The sequence below is a fragment of the Pituophis catenifer genome, unplaced genomic scaffold, assembly GCF_029215685.1.
Source record: "Pituophis catenifer annectens isolate HBS135680 unplaced genomic scaffold, rPitCat1.0.hap2 SCAF_14, whole genome shotgun sequence".
Taxonomy (NCBI): domain Eukaryota; kingdom Metazoa; phylum Chordata; class Lepidosauria; order Squamata; family Colubridae; genus Pituophis; species Pituophis catenifer.
The window spans coordinates 24,019,464-24,040,187 of NW_027256894.1; the positions used below are offsets into that span (position 1 = coordinate 24,019,464).

A 20,724-nucleotide genomic window follows, 5' to 3' on the forward strand; every position below is an offset into this window, starting at 1 on the left:
TGGTTCTCCTCCTTTCTCTCTGACCGGTCGCAGTCTGTGTTGACAGGGGGGCAGAGATCGACCCCGAGGTCCCTTATATGTGGGGTGCCGCAGGGATCGGTTCTCTCGCCCCTTCTGTTCAACATTTATGTAAAGCCGCTGGGCGAGATCATCCGTGGTTTCGGGGTGAAGTACCATCTGTACGCTGATGACACCCAGCTGTACATCTCCACCCCGGACCACCCCAACGATGCCCTTGAAGTGATGTCCCAGTGCCTGGAGGCCGTATGGATCTGGATGGGGAGAAACGGGCTCAGGCTCAACCCATCCAAGACCGAGTGGCTGTGGTTTCCGACGTCCCGATATAGTCAGCTGACGCCATCGCTGGCTATTGGGGGCGAATCATTGGCCCCCACGGAAAGGGCTCGTAACTTGGGCGTCCTCCTGGACTCACGGCTGTCTTTAGAAGAACACTTGATGGCCGTGACCGGGAGGATTTTTCATCAGGTTCGCCTGATTCGCCAGTTGCGTCCCTTTCTAGATCGGGACTCGTTACGCACAGTCACTCATGCCCTCGTCACCTCTCGTCTGGACTATTGTAACGCTCTCTACATGGGGCTCCCCTTGAGGTGCACCCGGAGGCTCCAACTGGCGCAGAGTGCGGCCGCGCGGGTGGTTATGGGAGCAACATGGGGCTCCCATGTAACACCTCTCCTGCGCGAGCTGCACTGGCTCCCGGTGGTCTTCCGGGTGCGCTTCAAGGTTCTGGTTACCACCTTTAAAGCGCTCCATGGCTTGGGACCTGGTTATTTACGGGACCACCTACTACCATCAACAGCCTCCCACCGACCAGTACGCTCCCACAGAGAGGGGCTCCTCCAGGTGCCGTCGGCCAAACAATGTCGGCTGTCGGCCCCTAGGGGGAGAGCCTTCTCTGTGGGGGCACCGACGATCTGGAATGAGCTCCCCCCAGAGATACGGAGGATTCCGGATCTGCGCACCTTCCGCCGCGAGTTGAAGATGCTTTTATTTCATCAAGCTGGCCTCGCCTAAATCTTCTCCCTTTTAAGTGTAAATTTTAAATTTTTAATGTATTTTAAAATATGGGTATCTTAAATTATGGGTATTAATTCAGCCAAATTTATTTAATTCATTTTATTCAATTTTAAATTTTGTATATCTATGTGTTTTATTTTATGGCTGTGCACCGCCCTGAGTCCTTCGGGAGTAGGGCGGTATAGAAATTCAATAATAAATAAATAAATAAAAATGTGATTTTTGGAAGCCCAAGTTAAAGTCAACCTCTCTTCTCCTAACCAGATCTATTGCCAGTATGGAAGATAGTTCCTTAGGTGGGCATTTTGCTTCATTTGAAACCTGTTTCCCCCAAAATAAGACATCCCCTGATAATAAGCCTAATTGGGCTTTTGAGCGCATGGCAATAAGGCCAAGTGCTTATTTCAGGGTTCAAAAAAATATAAGACAGGGTCTTATTTTCGGGGAAACACGGGTACTAACCACATTGTCTGGTTTCCTATCATCTCCTTCCACCTCCTGTTACATTATTGTTTTTGGAGGGGAAGTCAAGCATCTTCAAAGACTCTCTCCAGAAAGAGAAGAGATTGGGGCTGAGTGGAATTCCCTCTCCTCCTGCCCCAACATGCACACCCTGAAGTTGCAACCTTACCTTCCAGAGCAAACTTCATATCCTGTGCAAAGAGGACCCACATGATCTCTGCGCTGATTTTGCCCATGTTCAGCTCCTGAGGGAATCTGCAAGAAGCCAAGCAGGGCGCAATCAGCTCTTCTGGGAGAAGAGCAGCCTTTTCTGGCTCCTTGATCTTTCCCAGCTTGAAAATCTGGACTCTTAAGTCAACCCGGGCAAAGAGGAGGAACCGGGGATGTTTTGCAGGGCCAAAGGAGGGGTGCCCAGAAAGTGACTCCAAGGCTCCTCTGGCAACCATGAAGACGGGACCACCTAACAATAAAGAAGCAGAACTGCTGCCAAGGGAACTGATGCAATCCTCCCCTTGGGAGGGTGCAAGCGTACGTATTCTGAATGGACCCCCTTCAGAATACATTGGAGTAAATTGCAGAAAAGCCTCAGCTTGCAACATGAAGTCAGAAGTGATTGGAAGGGAGTTGAGGGATCTTAGCTCAAGAATGTTGGCCTTTCTCGCCTTACTGGTTCAGGACAGGAGTGTAGGTAGCTCCGTCTTCATCAATGATAGTGACCATCAAGGTAATGAGCTGGGTCCAGAAATCCAAATTCTTAACCGTTGGACCCTGTTCCTCCCGAGGAATATCTTGCTTCTTACCCTGTTGGCCAAAATGAGGAAAATGCTGCATCTGAGTTTCTCATTTCCAAAGCTTAGCAAAAGCCTTGCAAAAAACTCTTTCCAGGATTGCTTTTTTTGGCAACTCTTCCTCTTCCTTCTCCTCCCCTACCTCTTGACGCCCCAAAAGAACATCTCTAAAAGGATCTCTGCATAAGAACTTTGAGTCTGCTCAGAAACTTCCTTTCTTGAGGCAGGCTTCTCTTCTTAGGTGAGGAAGTCACCCAGCTGGCCTCTGTGCTTGTTACAGGGCTGTTCCTGCCTAGTTATGAACCATATTGCCTTTTAGCAACCACATCAATAGAATTTCTCCAAGATGGTCTTTCCCCAACCTAATTCTTCAGGTTTTCTGATGATGCATCCCCTGCCACCGTCCACCCACTTTGCTTTTCTTTCCATGTGCCTTTCCCAGCATTTCTCAAGGGCTCCTTGGTGCTTTCTGAGCTTGGTGGTTTTTCTGGCAGATGTTTCATGAGCCTCACTACGAAACATCAGCGCTGGTAGCCTCTCAGTTTATATTGTAGTGGCTTGCGTTGTTAGTGTTGGTGGTTCTTTAGTTGGGCTGTTAACTTGATTGGGGTTTTGTCTGATTGCTGGTCTGACGTTAATCTTGGTGTTAATCTATGCTCATCTAAGTATTGAAGGGTTTGGAGTTTTTTGTTTGTTTCTGGCTTTTTGGTCGACTCTTTTGCACAATATTTATTGATGTATATTTCTTAGTTCTAAACAACCCATCTCCCTTGCAGATTTTATATATGTCTATGTGTTTTTTGAGGGCTGATTTGTCAGAGTGCCAGGCTGAGAGTTGCCAAACAAGCTAATGGTAAACAGTCAAACCAAAGAATCACCAAGACCAGGGATGTCAAACTCGATTTCATTGAAGGCCACATCAGGGTTGTGTTTGACCTTGGAGGACCAGGGTGGGCGTGGCCAGGGTGGGTGTGGCTAACTTGACGTCACTAGTGTCGGGAGTGCCTGTGGTGGCCCGAGCACTCTGCCAGCGAAAATTGGCTCCTGAGCTCCGTTTTCACCTGCAACTGCCTCCTGCAACTCTCTGCCAGCGAAAATGGAGCTTGGGAGGACCATGTGCAGCCCTCCCAAGCTCCGTTTTCCATGGCAGAGGCACCGCGGGCCGATCCTTTGCTGTTTCCAGGATGGCCCTGTGGGCCAGACGAAGCAACCTGCGGGCCAGATCCAGTCCCCGGGCCTTGAATTTGACACCCCTGACCAAGACCATTAGAGTTCAATAGACTAAGCAGGACACTAGGAGGAACACTGCCCCACTCTTTGGTCTTCCAGTATGGATAATTTAGTTGCCAATCTCCTGTTTTTCATGGTCTTTAAACCTGCTCTAAAGATAGGACAGGACGAACCTCCCTCTAAGTGCATCTGAGGCCTCTTGAGCAGAAGAAGCGAGAAAGCACTCACCTGGTCCATTAACTGAGCATACAGGTCATGGCAGTTATCAAAAATATATCTGTATGTAGAATCCAAGCAGGCCCGGACACAGTCTTTCACAACGGTGCTGGCTCGAGGGGGACTCGGCAGCTCTAGAACCTGGGCAAGGAGGCACAGAACTGACTTACAGGCTTCTCCACTCTTTGCAGCCATTACAGTTTTGGCAACTTACCAGACGTGAGAGGTCTCTAGCTGCAAGGTTCTCTTCTCTTCCACTGGCTTTATTCAAAGTTTAAAGCCAATCTTAAAAAATATTCTGGAAATGTCCTGGATTTAGATTCTGATATGTAAACATCTAGGAGGGAGCTGAACTTACTTTCAGGCGAAAAAATGCGATGCTTGTCAGGAGATCGACAGTTGATTTTAGGTCCTGAAGCCTCTCCGGACTGCTGGCAGGAAAATTATCCTGTAGATGAGCAGAACCGAGAAACATAAAAGTCTGTATGGCAGGTGGCTAAGGAGGGGTCCAGGCAGACAGAGCCTTTAGCCAGAGGAAGAAGTCCACCTTGCCCATCAACAGTGGGATGGAAGAACTGCCCCAGGCTCCACCCACACTTCTTGATAAAAGCCAGAGACAACCCAATCCAGTGCCCCACTACAGTTCCCCTCCTGCTCAGCTGGCACAGCTAATCAAGGCTTTAGCCCAAATCTGCAACCTTCCCATGAAAGAGGGGGCATAGCTTCCAGTGCCCCCATATGTTCTACACGAGTGAGTCAGACTGAGTTGAGTCAGATTGCCCCCCAAATTACCTTCCTCCCCATAACCAACTTTCTGCTTTCTCCTTGAAGAGAGGGAAATGAAGAACTAAGAGTTCAAGGTCTCTCAGATGCCAAACAGAATAATTGGTGCTTTACAGCAGCTGCAGAGTGAAAGATAGCCAGCTGACAGCCAACATGACTTGGCCCACCAGCTACTCCATCACGGGGCTACCCTCTGCCTGAGTTGGACTTCGATCGAAATGGCTGGTTCTCCAGAGAATGGGGAGAGGCTGCAGCCTTCTAGGCAGAAACACCTGTTTGCTTTGGAAGAAGGAAAGCATACCTACCCTGTATTTAGAGAGATCAATCCTCAAGGAATTGTGCAACTGATCCAGGAGTTTGATGAACTTTTCTCTCTGCATGGTAAACATATGGAGCTGTCAGGACCAGCTGAAGAGAGGGCTATAGTCGTGATCCACTGATTAGGAGCCCACAGGAGGGCGTGTTCTATCCTGCTATTCCCAGGAAGAGCCGGCCTGGGAAACAACAGTTGTGACCACCTGCTCCAATTGCACTGACAAGTGCCATCTTCCTTGCTATGCCAGCCTCTTTCGTGGAAACTAGTCTGCCGGCTGTAGTTGGTTAAGACGGTGGTTGGAGAAACAAAATCCTGAGTCAGTAATCAAGGTTGGGAGCAGCAGTGGGCCTCCAGGAAAGCTCAGTTGGATGCATCATATTTTCCCTACCCAATGGTCAGGCTGAAGTAAGTACTTCCTAAAATTGCAGCTGCCTCCAGGCTTTGGTTAAAAGGTTGTCCTTTAGAGGCAAAGTGCCTCTTCAGCACTCAGCATGCCCCTGTCTGCTGCAATGCTAGAGAAGGTAAGAAGCCAAGAGAATGCATTCCCAATCAGGGGATCTCAATAGGGGTTCAGCCTGGGCAGGCACAGAAGAAACTGCTCTCCTCTTTAATGCCCGTGAGGTCACTTGCTCGTTCTCAACTAGCCTGTTCCCACGTGGTCTTGGGTGATCAGCCAGAAAGAAAGTGAACTGCAGCACCTCAAGCAATGGATCAAGCAATGAAAGCCAGCCTCTGAGAGGGCTGATGTCTGGGGGGCTGCCTGCCAACTGTTTCTGAAATAAAGGGGGCTGTACCTTGGCCAACCTATTCAACTACAAAAAAGAAAGAGCATTCTTTCCCTTCAAGAAGCTTCTGCATCAGCTACAAGTGTTAATTTCTGCCCTACTGAGATTGTATTTTCACAGAGGTGCCATGACATCATGATTTCTAGGAAGTCTATGCTCTTATGCTAAAACTTTTTATTTAGCAAGCAATAAATTTTAATAGTAAGATGTGAATCAGGCATCATCTGACTTGAAGCATCTTTTTTGATTTGCATTGGTGAACCAATTTGATAATCAAACCAATTCAAGCAGGATGACATTAAAACCATTTCTGTATGTATCCCAATAGATCCGTCTGGTTAGATTTCAAGACATAAATCACTTTTGAATCAAATCTCTAAAATCAGTATTTGCAAACTCTTTATATTCACACATCTTACCCATTGCAGTGAGCAAGTCTAAGTGTTTTGGAACTGCATACATTTCCTTAGAAACTGTGAGAATAATCTATGTTTATTTCCCTGAGTTTAACTTAGGGCCATTGTGGCTTCTTCATGACCCAAAGCTTTTCACTGATTTTATTCTATTGATTGATAAAGTGATTAATCAATTGCAGGACTAGCAACCATTCTCTCTTCCATCCCACCCCTCTAACAACCACCCATCAGGTAGGCTGGAACAAGGAGAAAGAGACTCTTCTTGCCACATGAACAGATCAGGGTCTGGTGACTGAGGAGCTCCCCAAGACCACGCCTTTCCCTAATGTTGCCTGACTCTAAGTGTGTGTGTGTGTGTGTGTGTGTGTGTGTGTGTGTGTGTGTGTGTGTTTCTCACTCTACCCTCATCTTGTTGGAAAGGCAGGCTTCTGCCACATTCAGCAGGGGTGGAAAGAACAGAAAGTCACACTGCAAAAAGAAAAATGCTTTCTAAAATACATAAACACCACCAAAAGAAAAGTATTTGTCCCTCAAAGAGACAATGCATAAAATTATAGCTTCATCACAGCAATTCTACAAGGCACTGGAAGGGGCATACTTAAGACCAGGACAAACTCTTTCAGGAAACAGGACTGAATCTTTTAAGGACAACTGAATTGATCCTAGTAAAATGATATATTTTCATGGATTTTTTTATTTTCATGGATGAAAAACGTATGACTGTTTTCTATGAGTTTTTAATTAATCTTAGAGTTTGGGGGGGGGGGAAACTTTCCTGTATTCATAAACTGGAATACTGATTGTGAGGAGCAGTAGAGGAAAATCACACTTACCCCAAAGTTAGTGGCAGCAAATCGATCAGAAGCAGAGACACTGGTGGTGGCTGTGGTGTGAGCATAAAAAGCATTGATGTTGGCTAGCAAAGTGCTCATAACAGCTGGAACACCAGGGCACATGTATTTGGAAGACAGGCAAGAGAAGTGCCTGAAAGACAAACCAAGGATGCGGCTGCTATCCAGAGGTGCCAGGTATCTCTTAGCAGCAAAACCAAAGGGCTTAAGTGCCCTAGGCCTGTGAAACACAGCTTTCTGTTGGAGCTGTCCCATTTTGTTCTTGAAAATTCTCCCCTGCAGGTGTTTGGATCAAAACCTGCTTATTCTCTCAGTAGGACTTGCTAGAGGATGGTTTTTGAGCAGGCTGCCACAGACTGCAGACGCACACTGGGCTCCATGTCTCAGCCTGTATTCCCCAGAGCAGCAGGTCTGCCTAAGGCTGCCTTTCAGTCACTGAGCACCCAAGAGAAATCCATTCACAAGCACAGCAGGGGCCAGGATGTGTGTCTCTTTCTCATCTCAGATCAGGCACCAGCATTCAAAGGTCAAACCCTAACAAAGGTTCCCTTTGGGCAAACTGTGTCTGCCTCCTGCAGGCAGCCAATGCCCTTGGTGGAAGCGCTGATTAGGAGGAGCTTGGCTGCACTGTAGAAACTCATTAGTATAACAACCAAAATGGATTTAAAATGATAAAAAGCCTTTACAAAGAGCTTTATCTTTCTCCTGGGCACAGCTAAAAAGGTGTCATTCAGAAGCAGGGCTTCAATACTGAAATCAAATTATTTAGTGTGTCAAAACCCATTTCTCAAAAGGGAGGCAGGCAGACTTCTTTGCCTTGCTGGTCTCCCTGAAATTCCAACAATGTGGGCTGTGTGTGGACATAATGAATCCCTACATGTTGAAAACCCTCCAGAAACCTCAACTGTCTCTATTTCATCTTCTTGGAGAAGATGAGAATGATGAACTGGAATTTCAAAGCTGCCTTCTTGTTTGCTTCTAAATGTGAACAGCTACACTCACTCCATAAAAGTATAGAGAGCTCTGTAAATGAGCTGGATAGAGAGGTCTTGCTCAGGCTAGGGAACATTGGCCAATACATATGGAGGAGCAGGACATCTCTCCTGAACTGTCCGAGAGATTTCTTTAGCCTTGGAAGGGTTAGTAGATGCCTGCTTCCCTCTCTGGACTTCTGTTCTCAGCAGACGCTGCCTACTGATCTGTCCAGGTGACAGCATTATGGCCTTGCCATAGTGAGCAGCTGACAAGGCCTGCCATACCCCTGCAGACTCGATCAGTGAGATACAGCCTCCCCATCCTGATACCTTCACACTTTAAATGCTGCCTTGTGCCCTAGTTTGGATAGCATTGTCCTTTGGACTCGGCCATTGGGGATTTGGGATCCTGAAGAGAGGATACCGAACAGTTTGGCCTAAAGGGAGCAGCTGGCGATCACAGGAAAAAGAAATCTGCATTTCCACATCTACAGTGTCCCACTGTGACTGGGCAGGCTATGCACTCTTCTGCCAGGGGTTTCCAAACCAAGATCAGCTCCTGGTAGGAGCCTAAGGCAGACTGAAATAGTCAACTGCTCTTGCTAAAGAGAAGCCTTGGGAAAAACCTGCGGACAATCCGCTAAGCCACTGACTGAAGATAGGATGCTACTTGCGTCATTGCTTGATAGATGTTTTCAACTCCGTAGCGCATTGCAAATTCATCAACAATCTCTTGTGCAGCGTCATCAAAGTAGACCTTCCAGGCATCCTCTCCTCTGACTGCTGGGATCTGAACAGCTCCACCTGCTTTTACCTCAGTCAAGTACTGGAAGAGGCTCTGAAAGAAACACATTTTTCGTTTCAACCGGAAATTTCAATTTCTGGCTACTATCAGAGAAAATAGAATTACATTATGCTTAAATTTTCATTAATCCCTTCTTTTGTTATTGGGCTAGAAGTGTGATTGGCGCCCTCAATCTTTATCCTGGGCACTTGGGGGAATAGCACCACCATTCCAGGCAAGGGGCAGCCAAGAATGGCTGCAAGGGGCTCCTCTCTTCTGCTCACCCTGGCTTTGCTGGAGTGCTGTGAGGAGATAGGAAGCAAAGGCTTTGGCCCCTTGGCCTTGCAGTAAGGCTCAGCCATGCCACCTTTGGCCGTTCTCTACCCCAGCAGTTCTTCATACTTAGCTGGGATGCTGTTTTCTCCCCCCCACCTTCCCTATAACCTATAACCCACAGAAGAGCAACCCGACTTATTTCCACCAGCTGCCTCTTCTCAGACCCAGGAAAACCCTAATGGCACATGACTGCAAGGGCTCTCCATGGAGATGTGCTGAAAGGAAAGCCATTCCTACCACGTACCTCATGTAAGCAGGTGTACTGCATGTGATATGGTGCAACCTTCTCTTCTCCTTTGATTTCAACATTGAGTTTCAGCCGAATGGCCCCAGAAACAGCAGATTTATCAGTGCGCTTATCTAGCAAAGAAGAAGAAAAGGGACATATTGGCTATCGCAAAGACCAGGAAGGGAAGAAAGAAGAAGGGTGCCCTGAGGCAACCTCCAGGTTCTGGGGTCAGGGGAAAGCATGGCTCTCTAGGATTCCAAGAAAAATGTCTGCCCGTATGTTGTGGGTGCTGTGGGAAAAGGGCTGGACTCCTTTCAGAGACAGGAATCACCTACCCAGGTTGTACCAGACATCCATTTCCCCGCTCAGAGTTCTCACATCGATGATAGTTTGTCCCAAAAAGTCATCTGATTCTTTTTTGAAATGCTGCTTCACTCGTGACTTAATATCATCGTCTTCATCCCAAACTCTGACCTTTATTCGGTCTGTGGAATTGTGGCATTCGCTGCAAAGGAAAGGCAGGGAAAGCTCAGGGGCTGGCCAAGAAGCATCCCCTTCCCCTCCTCCCTGGGAGTCTGGACCCCACTTCTTTGCCTTTGTTAAGGAGCCTCCATGGATAGCCAGCACAATGGTAAACCCAGGGTGATGAAAACACCAACTAGGGCCAGGACAGACAGGTGCTGGGTTTCCAAACTCGCTGGATCAACAGTCCCCCAACTCCCTTTCTCCTGGGGCCAGGGAGGGCCCTGTGGAATCTTGGCCAAGAAGCCACATCACCTCAGGAAGGGCCTGAGGGGGGGATGGGGGGTCAAAGGCCCACCGTGACTGGGCGTGACAAGCAACTACTGCATTTGGAGGCTTCCTGAACACAGGAAGATTTGGGGGACATGTGGACAGAGAAAACCAGAGCCAGCCCACTGGGTTTGGAAAGCCTGTAACTGGAATCCTGAAGAGAGAGGCTGGGCTGGGCTGGGCTGGGCTGGGCTGGGCTGGGCTGGGTTGACAGAAAGCAGCAACCCCCCCTGCCCCACCCTCACCAGTCAGAAACTTTCCTTGCATTTTCTGACACAGATCTGGAGCAATAAATCCAGAGAAGCTAATTGGAGCAAAATGCAAGCATGTTTGGGTTTAACTCTTGATCTCTTAGGAAAAAGTATTTGCCTTTGCTTATTTGTGGAAAGTAATTTATGTCCTGTCTTACCAAAAACATTCAGAGAACAAATCTAGGTCACTGCATAAATAACTCCATTACTGTGGTTCTTTCCAGCCAGTTATCATTAATTAGACCCCTAATTAACCACATATCTTCTTTAGCTCCAAGCATGACTCTCAAGATGAGGAGGTGGAATTTTCTAGGCTTGAGAAGGAAAAGTGCAAGCAACCAATACCTCCCCCACACACCCCCACAAAGGAATCCCGGGGACCCTCTGCTGCCTGGACCCTCAAAGGTTTCTATGTTCAAATGCTGGCCTGGACAGCAGCCTTGAAAAGTTCTGGGAGAACAGAGTCCTTGATGACTGACTGCTGTTGTGTCCTTTGCCTCAGGAGCTCTTTGTACTACACCTGCCTCATGGATGCTATCCACGGGCCAAGCTCCTAAATGGATTTATCCCTCAGAGTGCTGGTGCTGCTCTCTTCGCCCAGGATTAGCAGCACTTTTGCACAATCAATTGTTCCTCACAATGAATAATTGAAGAAGAAAAGACTGCATTTCTGCCATGTCTGGCTGAATAATGTAATCTAGGGGGAGCTACAGCCAAATGGGGAGGAGTCTCTCACTCTGCTAAGCACACCAGGCAGCATCCTTACTGTTTTAATTCAAGACTTGAACAGGAACCAAATTTATTTACCAATTTTGGAGAAGACAGTTGTGTGTGGGGGGAGGGCTCAACTCACTTTCTGAAAGAAGCAACTTGCTCATTTGAGACTCCTCCCCTTCCCCCACCCCCCATGGCTCAAGATACCAAACAAAGAGCTGCTAAAATGAACCAGTCCAATTTTCTGTGAAACCCAGTTTGCCACATGTCTGGTGAGGTCCCTGCAATTCCAAGGGATGCTTGGGTCTCTCCAGCTTGCTGACCAGAACCATTAGGATATTCTGCTCCTTTCTTGTTTTGACCAGAGGGGTTTATTTATTTATTTATTTATTTTATTTTATTTTTAATTTAATTTATATGCCGCCCTTCTCCGGAGACTCAGGGTGGCTTACAATGTGCTAAGCAATAGCCTTCATCCTTTTGTATATTTATACAAAGTCAGCTTATTGCCCCCACAACTGGGTCCTCAATTTACCTACCTTAGAAAGGATGGAAGGCTGAGTCAACCTTGAGCCTGGCGAGATTCGAACCTGCAGTTGCAGGCAGCTGGTCTTAATAACAGGGTGCTTTAGACCACTGTACTACCAAGGCTCCTTGGTTTATTCTGGCTCCCAACCATTCAAAACCCAGGATGTGCCCATCGCCTCAGGTTCAGGCTCTGTTTGGAGACTGCACTGGAGGTAAGTGACTCCAGGTCTTTTTAGGAAAAGGAGCATTTCCTTCCCTCCAGCCCAGGGGTGAAATGCTCCCAGTTTGGACCAGATCGCCCGATCTGGTAGCGATGGCGGCGGGTGGCTCAGCTGGGATCGTCAGAGGCTTTTCAAAGCATTTTTTTCTGCAACCTCTTAAGGTTGTAGAAAAAATGCCTTTAAAAGTAAAAAAAAAAAAAAAAAGTTGGCCATGTCCACCCAGTCACATTACCCCACACACACACCAAGCCACGCCCACAGAACCAGTAGTAACAAATTTTAGATTTCACCCCTGCTCCAGCCTTGAAAATTTCAGTTTTTAAACCTTTTCACCGCCTTGCCTGAGCAACCCGTCTGCAGAAGGCAGGCTGCTTTGTATTCATGGCATTAAATTTCAATATACCATACATTGGACTGAGTTGGATTTAATTTTGCTGCATGCAAAGGTGTGTTATCCTGAAATCTCAACCTTCTCACCCATCTCCTCCTTCAAACAAGGAACTCTTCTGCTCAATCTGCCCTGCATTTCCTCAAGACCTTCTCTGCCTCTCTTTCCTGCCCACCATCATCTACTCTGCCAATCCTGGATTAGAAACAGATATGGCCCTTCGGAAAGGAAGGAATACCAGTTAACACGATATTTTACCAATTCATAGGGTATGGATGGAAGTAACACCAGTTCATAGACCCTGCAGCTGTTTACATTTAGTGATCCATTTCATTTAACACATTTTATGGTTACAACTCTGCCAGCAGCCTCTTATGTATCTCCCATGTATCACTAAGCTGATTATGACTGAGGGGAGCGGCAGTCCAAGTGAAGGCGCAAGACAGCACAAAGGCACAGCGAAGCATTTGCAGACCAGGTGTAATTCAATTGCAGTAAGATCTCCCTTTTGAATGGGGCTTGGGCCATCCCCACTCGCCCAACCAGGCCAATGGAACCGGGTGCGAGGGCATGGAGCTTGTGGCTTTGAGGGGGTCCTTCCCTCAGGTCATGAGATCTGCAGTCCTCAGGAACTTGCAAAGGAGCGCAGGGACACATGATACCTTTCAGATCCATTGTAGCTGGCACTACTCCGGTTCCTCACTGGATTCCAGGATTCCTTTGGGCTGCCCATTTCTGCCATTTGCCTTGTTCTTCTCCATTTTTTTGCCCTGACCTACCAAAGGCTACCATGGAAAGCCTGGACTACTGAAGGCTGTGCCACATCTACCCAAAGATAATTTCCATCCAGAACCCTAGAAAGCTGTGAGACAACAGCAAGATGCATGTGGCGGTTTTCTGCTGATAGAAAATGGTCACCAGAGATGAAAGCAAATGGCAGGCTGGCAGTGGACACTGTAGGTCTAGCAGAAGAGGTGAGCCCTACAGCCCACTGGCGTTGAGGCAGATACTGTAGAGCTGCTACCTGGAAGTAAGCTGTTGCTGCAATCCCTCAGTGCAGAACATGAGGGGACACCCACACACCCCAGGAGCTTCTTATTGGGAATTCTGGAAATGTCAAAGACCTTTAAAAAAACATGGGAAACAAAAGAGAGTCTGACCAGCCTGGCAGTTTGGATGGTCCTATGCTGTGGGAATGAAGAATATTTCCTTTCCACTTCAATACCCCTCCCCCCACAACTGGTTTATTTCTGGAGGTCCCTGTACCCAGTATCAACTTTTCACTATAGTTAGAGGAAGTGAAGAAGTGAGTTCTGGAGGGCCGTCAATTGTCCTCAAGCTACAGTGAGAAGCAGTCCAAACTGCCCACAAAGAGCTTCCTCTTTTCTTGTCACTGAGACACTGGAATCTCATTAACCCCATCATTTGCAAACATGTGGACAACTCAGATTCCTTCCCAAAGATGCTTCCATTTAAATTCCTTTAAGATGTTAGGGTCTCCAGAGCATCAACATCCAAGGCATCAACACTACGTTGAATAGGTCTGAAGTAACAATTCCCAGGGTTTAAAAAGAGGTCCGCCCCACCATGAATGAAAAGGAGACCAATCAATAAACCGAGCACACCAAGGAAGATTCTGAACCCATTTTCTTTCACTTTCCTTAGCTGGACGTGGAATAGAAAAGAATCAACATTTTCACTAGGATGCTTTTCTTGCTGGTAACATTTGCCTTTTCCACCAAACCAGAACTCCCCGACTGCATGAGCTGTCAGCCAATTGAACGCCTGCCATGTGAAGTGATAACTTTTCCCTTGAGAGCTTCAAACATACGGCAGACGCTCATCTGTTAGAGATGCTCTTATGGCTCCCACACCAAGTACAGGGTAAACTGGATTGCCTCTAAGTTCCATCCCAACTCAACGATTTCATGGGTTGCCTATCCAAACACATATGCCATTAGATTAAAAAAAGGATGAAATAGGGATGAGAGTCGGATCAAAGGTTAAAAAGCTAGATGACAGAATATTTTTCTCAATACAATAGCCACATTTTCTTTCAAAGCAAACATGGGATTATTCGAAGACCAACCAGGATCAAAGATACAATTTGCATAATGTAAAATAAATCCATACTTGTAATCGGAAAGCTGTAGATTCTAAATCCTTGGCCATTTATTTTAATCTCTCATAGATCATGAATACACTGAGAGATGTTACAGTTAAATGTACAATAGTAGCAGAAATAATTATTTTAGAACCAGCGTCTTTTCTCCCACAGCAATCAAAACTGGTAGAAGAGCCCCTGTCATGTTTTAGTATGTCTCAAAAGGAATCCTTGCTGATTTACAGAGAATCTTGCTTTAAACCCTGAAAGTTGAAGCCATCGATTTTCCTGCAGTCAACAGACTGCCCGAAGGAACAAAAATGCCTGCAGAAGATCTGTTTCATCATTTCTGTGCTCTTCTGCCAGCCTGGCAACAATCTTAGCCCAGGAGGAGAAGGAATCCCTGCCCCACCACACTGTGGTGACAAAGCACAGTCTAAGCAACGGGTGGCACAAATCATCTCTCACAACTGCCAGGGCTCAGGCAAGCCACAGGGACACCACATTCTTCAGCTGATTTGGAAGGGAAAAAGCCTCTCAGGAAAGAGATTGGCTGGAAATGTTCACCTTTGCTTAATTTGCACAACTCCCTTTTGAACCAATTCAGGGAATGCCCAATCAGAATCCCCCAAAAGTTCGGATTCATACCTGCAACCTCAATTCCTTTCAATAATGGGCAACCTTCAAGGTGATTCTCAAGTGTCGAGAGGCCACATGGAAGACCACCAGTAAGCCATAAAACCTTTCCCCCCCTCCCCCTGGTTTCCAGAAAAAAAATGAAACAAAAGCTTCTTCTCTTCTCTCTCCCTCTTTCTCTGAGAGAGAGAGAGAGAGAGAGAGAGAGAGAGAAAGAAAGAAAGAAAGAAAAAAAGAAAGAAAAAAAGAAAGAAAGAAAGAAAGAAAGAAAGAGGAAGGAAGGAAGGAAGGAAGGAAGGAAGGAAGGAAGGAAGGAAGGAAGGAAGGAAGGAAGGAAGGAAGGAGTTAGTGGACTGTTTTTAGAAATCCTTTTTAACAGAAACAGTGGATGCCCAGGACAGCCACTGATGGAAGGCAAGCATCACTAGGGAGGCAGGGAGGAAAAAAGGAGGAACCAAGCTCTAGATGATGTGTGTACACAACATTGTTCAAAGCAAATTCAGAGAGCTGGGACTTTCTTTCCTGAGCACTACAGGACACGTCTCAGCCATGCAGAAAGAAAGGAAGGCTTTCTATCGCTCTGGGTTTGTGCTGCAGGCAGACAGGAACACCCAGGATGGTCTTTTGAGTGCAGCACTGATTCCTCTCCAGATTCTTCAGCAACATTTCAGGGGGAAAACTATCCTGTCACCCTGTCTCTGACTCCACAGTGAATAGGTCCAAGTTCTTTTGCATTTCCTGAGGGACTATAATGAGGTTTCAAGTTCCTTCCACAGAAATCGTCACCGGTATATTTTATAATTAAAGAGCAACAATTTGGTCACCCCCCAACCCCATGCTCAAAGTTTTAGCTGAATTATTTGGCTGCTTTTAATCTTTGTTTATGAATGGGTGCATGTGTGTTAATTAAATCAACCAAATGCTGTCACTTTGTTTTTAAAGGCTGAAAACATTCTGCTACAGGGCTGGCATGGTGCACTGCCAATTTCTGCTGTAACACACAGAAAGGGTTTTTTTTCTCCAAAAAAAGAAGCTGTTTATGTGAAGTGGAGATGCAGCATATGTTCCCTCAAAGCTCGGTTTCTCAACTCTCCTGCTTTCCCCAATTTCATGACTGGGGACGGGGAGAGGGCAAGCTAACAAAATTAGCTCAGAATGAATGTATTGGTGGAAAGAGCAATTAATGGACTTCAAAACCACTGTTTGTGTTATTTGAGATAATTAATAATTATTTGTCTATTTTAGAGTGAACAGCCAATGGGGTGGAAACTGTTATTGGTGCCAGATGGGAGCTCGGGGACAGCCAGCCAGCCAAAACTCACCCAGAGTCAGTAAAATACCACCACCAGCTAAGACAGGGGCAGCATTTCAGGGGATCTAACCCTTGCTCTGAAGCACCTGAAATGGGGGTCGTACTGGGACAAAACCTCCATCTGCTTCCTAAGGCTTGTCAGATCATGGAGAAATAAGGCTGCAGAGGGTCCCCTCTAGGAGCAGCAGGGAGACACCCCACTATGCTCTCTCTCAAACTGAAACCAAGATGGCCCGCAGTTTCACAAACCCTTTCTATAGAAACATTCCATGGTCTATTCAGAAAAATCTAAAGTAGAAACAATCTATACACAACCATCCTGGATAACCATCATACTATTGTGAGAGTTCCCTTCTCCTTAAATTAAACTAAAATTGTAGAGTTGCTCAGTGGCTGGTAGAGCTATCAATGTTGCAGATGACGCTATGGTTATATGTATCACAATTGCATTGTATGTCTAATAAAGAAGAAAAATGAACTGTGTTTCTAATCTACCAAAAGTTGACCATTTTCTTGGCCAGAAAATGAAAAGATGGAAGAGGCAGAAGAATTTACCTTCCCATCCTCCAAAATTAGAATGTGCACAGCTCCTTGATTATTCCATAATGCAAATGCATGAACTTTGAAGAATAAGAAACAATATTTTGGCTGTAACTCAGCTGAACGAGAAAGTCCAAGTCTTTTTGTACAGCCCAAGTGATAAACATGCAATTATGATAGCAAACAAGAATGCAGAAAACCTTTAGTTTTAGTACTTACAAATAAAACTTTTCATCCCATCTTGGATTCAAGTTTCCGAAGATAGTCCTTGTTCTCCGTTTTGTTTTGCCAATTTGCACAGTAACATATGGATCACTGGAGCCAGTTTTGTCCTTTGCTTGCAAGCCTTGGGCACAAAGCACTGTGAGAACAAGACAGAGAAATAGCTCAATCCAACTGGCACATCAGGATTGGCCCCAACCTATGATGCTCCTGCATGCAATGGGAGGAGCGCAAGCTTTGCGTCCCAAAGGGCCGAGACCAGGGGTGCTATTCAGCAGGTTCTAACAGGTTCTAAAGAACCAGTAGCGGAAATTTTGAGCAGTTCGGAGAACCAGCAAATACCACCTCTGGCTGGCCCCAGAGTGGGGTGGGAATGGAGATTTTGCAATATCCTTCCCCTGCCACGCCCACCAAGCCACACCCACAGAACCAGTAGTAAAAAAAATTGAATTCCACTACTGTCCCAGACTCTCTGCCTGGTCAATCTCACTAGGGAAAAGTCAAGCAATAGACAGAGACCATCTGATGGAGACCCCGGAGCAGCTGCCTGGTCAAAGAGACCAGCTGAAAGTCAGTGAGAGAAGACACAGGTCAGAACAAGAGAAGAGGTCAAATACAGAGCTTGGTTTCAGCCCCACAGCTACACCTCTGTCTTGCCCACCTAGAAGACAAACTGCAGAGACAGAAAGATGTTCTGGAGATAGGAGAGAGGAGGAAGGAAGCCCCCCCTCCCAAGCCACTGTGGTAAATCACTTGGTAGCTGCAGCAAAGGAGGAGGCTCTGAATCCCATAAAATTTGAGAACTGCAGATTGCTTGGTCTCCTTCTTCCTTTTCCTTTTTTGTGTCTTTTGACCCCTGAGCCCAAGGAGGGCAGAGCTCCCTTCTTCTTACTGAGGGAAAGCAAGGAGATTCGATTGGGATCTCCACTAATTGCTGGGAAGATCCTAATGGAACCAGAGGAGACCAAAGGTTGGGTTCCAAAGAAGGGAGCGGCTCTTTTGACTTGGAGAGGCTTATTTATTGTGGTCTCAGGTCTAGATCTGCATCAACTGGATTTTTATGAACATGAACATTTTGGCTTGGTTTTCTTTTTACCCTCGGTGGAAACTGCCCGTGCAGGAAGAAATATATCCTATATGCATCAAGCATATGATAGAAATAAATATGGGCCTGGCTATAAAAACAATTTAGAAAACTCAGAGAAGCAGATAAATTTTAGACTCAAAATGGACAATATAGTTTAAAACCAGCAAAGCAGATGCTGAAGCTGGGGAATCTCAGGTACAAGAAAAGGAATTGTGCTTCTCCTCCCACATCCCACCAGTCCAGCTCCCTCCAGCTGGGGAGGATTATTACCAACAGAAAGCCTTTAATTGGAAATCCCTCCCTTGCTCCTAAGGAAGGTGGGATAAGTCAAAGCTACAGGATGTTTTCTGCCTCTCATATCCCAGTAAATCTTTCAAATATCTCACTCTCAGGAGGAAATGGCATGTTTTGCACTGGAGCAAGGCACAAATTCCAGATCCCATTTCTCCCATTTGCAAGCCCCACTGAAAACACTCCCATTGCAGATATCAGAATTTATGCTAGCTAGTGTGTGCTTATGCTGCTATAAATATAAATACTTGTCAGCTGCTTCTTCCATCACAATTCATAACAAAGCAAATTGCTCAGCCAGCAGCAAGCTGAGGCCACTGAAAGCTAGAGCTGCATCCCAGCCACACCTGTCTCTCCCTTCCTCTCAATTTCTAATATTAATTTTGCCTGTATTATTTACAGCATCCAGACAGCTGCAGGGTAGCCGCATTTTGAATAGTCCCTGGTAGGACAGTGAGCTGATCAGATGCCTGCTTAGAGAAGTGTTGGCTCACCATGTCCCACTGCCCCAAGCTCCGCTTGAACTTGGAAGATCAGGATTGTTTTAAACTGTTCAACAAACAGTCATCCTGGAGCAGGAAGAGAGCCTGGTGAACAGCAGCTGAAAGAGACTCTCCAGCCAAGGAGATGAGACCAGGCCAGGCAGGTTTTTCATTTTTTATTTTGCTGGCTCAAGGTCTGCTCTTTCCCGTTATGTCCTGGAGAAAAAGTGCCACTTCCTATCAAGATCATAATTTCATCCAAGCAGATGAGCCAAGACCCTGCAGCCTAAACAGCCTGTGATGGAATGGAATGTTGCAATGACCTTGGCAGAGGGGGCACCAAATGGCCAGATAAGAGGGAGAGCAGCCCGCAGCTGCACAGTGGGCCAAGCAAGAGGTTCTCAAGGGATTCTCTCTTACGTTCTCAGGCTGTAAAGGTGACGACAAGAGAATGGTACTTCCAGACTTGCAAAATTCTGTCAATTTGTCAATTCTGTTTGTAAATTTAGATTTACAACAAAGTAGAATTTACTTATCTGGCTGTGTTTCCTGTATGGTAAGGCCGACAGCTAATTTCTCATTTCAGGGTCTGTTCCTTCTTATCAAGTCCTGGAGCTTGGCCAGAATAAGGGGCAGTTCATCTCTAGGACTCATTTCCTCCTCTGCCTACAAAATTCTTGAGCCCCCGCCTCCCCCCGCCAGATGAAAGGCTCCATGACAGTTAGCTGACTCTCTGGTTTGTGCAGAACATCTTTTCTCTGCTGGGTGCTTTGGTGTTACTACTGAAAAGTTATCCCTGGTTGGGCAGCCATTGCTTTGGAATGGGCCTCTGAGATAGATCCCTTCCAATGCTAGGATTCCATGGACAAAAAGAAGCAAAATCTTCTGTAAATTCAAGAAAGAGACAGCTTTCCCTCCTCCCAGTTTTGGCTGTGAGACCCTCCTGGGGCTTGCCCATCTTCCTGCCAGATTCATCCATCCCTCAACCAAAATTCATTACACTCTACTCGAGCCTCTGCCTATAATTGTCGTTACTATGGCATCATAATAGAGTATGTCCATTTCCACAGTATTCTTTATTGTAAAGCTCTGGATACATTCCTGCTGTAGATTCTTATATGCTTAATTAAGGACTGGATTTGCATAGTTTCACAACTGAGCAATAAAACAGATTTGCATAAATAAATAAATCAACTAGCTATTAACTATCTGTCAATTAATATGGTTATGCAGAATGATAATTATGCAGACTCAAGCCCTCCAAGACAGAGTGGCTGTGGTTTCTGGCGTCCCGGTATAGCCAGCTGGTTCCATCGCTGACTATTGGGGGTGAGATCTTGGCCCCCTCAGAGAGGGCTTGCAACTTGGGTGTCCTCCTGGATGCACAGCTGTCTCTAGAAGATCATGTAACAGCTGTGGCCAGGGCGGCTTTTTATCAGGTTCGCCTGATTCACCAATTGCGTCCTTTCTGGATCGGGACTCCTTGCGCACGGTCACTCATGCCCTCGTCATTTCCTGTCTGGACTACTGTAATGCTCTCTACATGGGGCTTCCCTTGAAGAGCACTCGGAGGCTTCAACTGGTCCAGAATGCGGCCACGTGGGTGATTATGGGAGCAACACGGCGCACCCATGTAACACCTCTCCTGCGCGAGCTGCACTGGCTCCCGGTGATCTTCCGGGTGCGATTCAAGGTGTTAGTTACCATCTTTAAAGCGCTCCATGGCTTAGGACCTGGGTACTTACGAGATCGCCTTCTGCTACCGATAGCCTCCCACCGACCAATATGCTCCCACAGAGAGGGACTCCTCAGGGTGCCATCGGTCAAATAATGTCGACTAGCGACCCCCAGGGGGAGAGCCTTCTCTGTGGGGGCATCTGCCTTCTGGAATTAATTGCCCCCGGAGATACGGATGATCCCTGACCTATGCACCTTTCGCTGTGCCCTCAAG

At 46.6% G+C, this 20,724-nt stretch overlaps 1 protein-coding gene across 2 annotated transcripts in view; it reads right to left on the bottom strand.

Moving 5' to 3' along the window:
• The window catches only part of UNC13C (unc-13 homolog C), a 65,920-nt gene that overhangs the window by 16,502 nt on the left and 28,694 nt on the right, over window positions 1-20,724 (bottom strand). For both annotated transcript variants that reach the window (XM_070953911.1, XM_070953912.1), the window contains 10 exons: window positions 16,911-17,052; window positions 9,541-9,710; window positions 9,221-9,336; window positions 8,531-8,694; window positions 6,865-7,015; window positions 4,820-4,888; window positions 4,090-4,179; window positions 3,744-3,872; window positions 2,165-2,298; window positions 1,667-1,752 (listed from right to left, as the gene is read on the bottom strand). In XM_070953911.1, coding sequence (XP_070810012.1) covers window positions 1,667-1,752; window positions 2,165-2,298; window positions 3,744-3,872; window positions 4,090-4,179; window positions 4,820-4,888; window positions 6,865-7,015; window positions 8,531-8,694; window positions 9,221-9,336; window positions 9,541-9,710; window positions 16,911-17,052 — 1,251 coding nt within the window. The remainder of the gene's footprint in view (window positions 1-1,666; window positions 1,753-2,164; window positions 2,299-3,743; window positions 3,873-4,089; window positions 4,180-4,819; window positions 4,889-6,864; window positions 7,016-8,530; window positions 8,695-9,220; window positions 9,337-9,540; window positions 9,711-16,910; window positions 17,053-20,724) is intronic.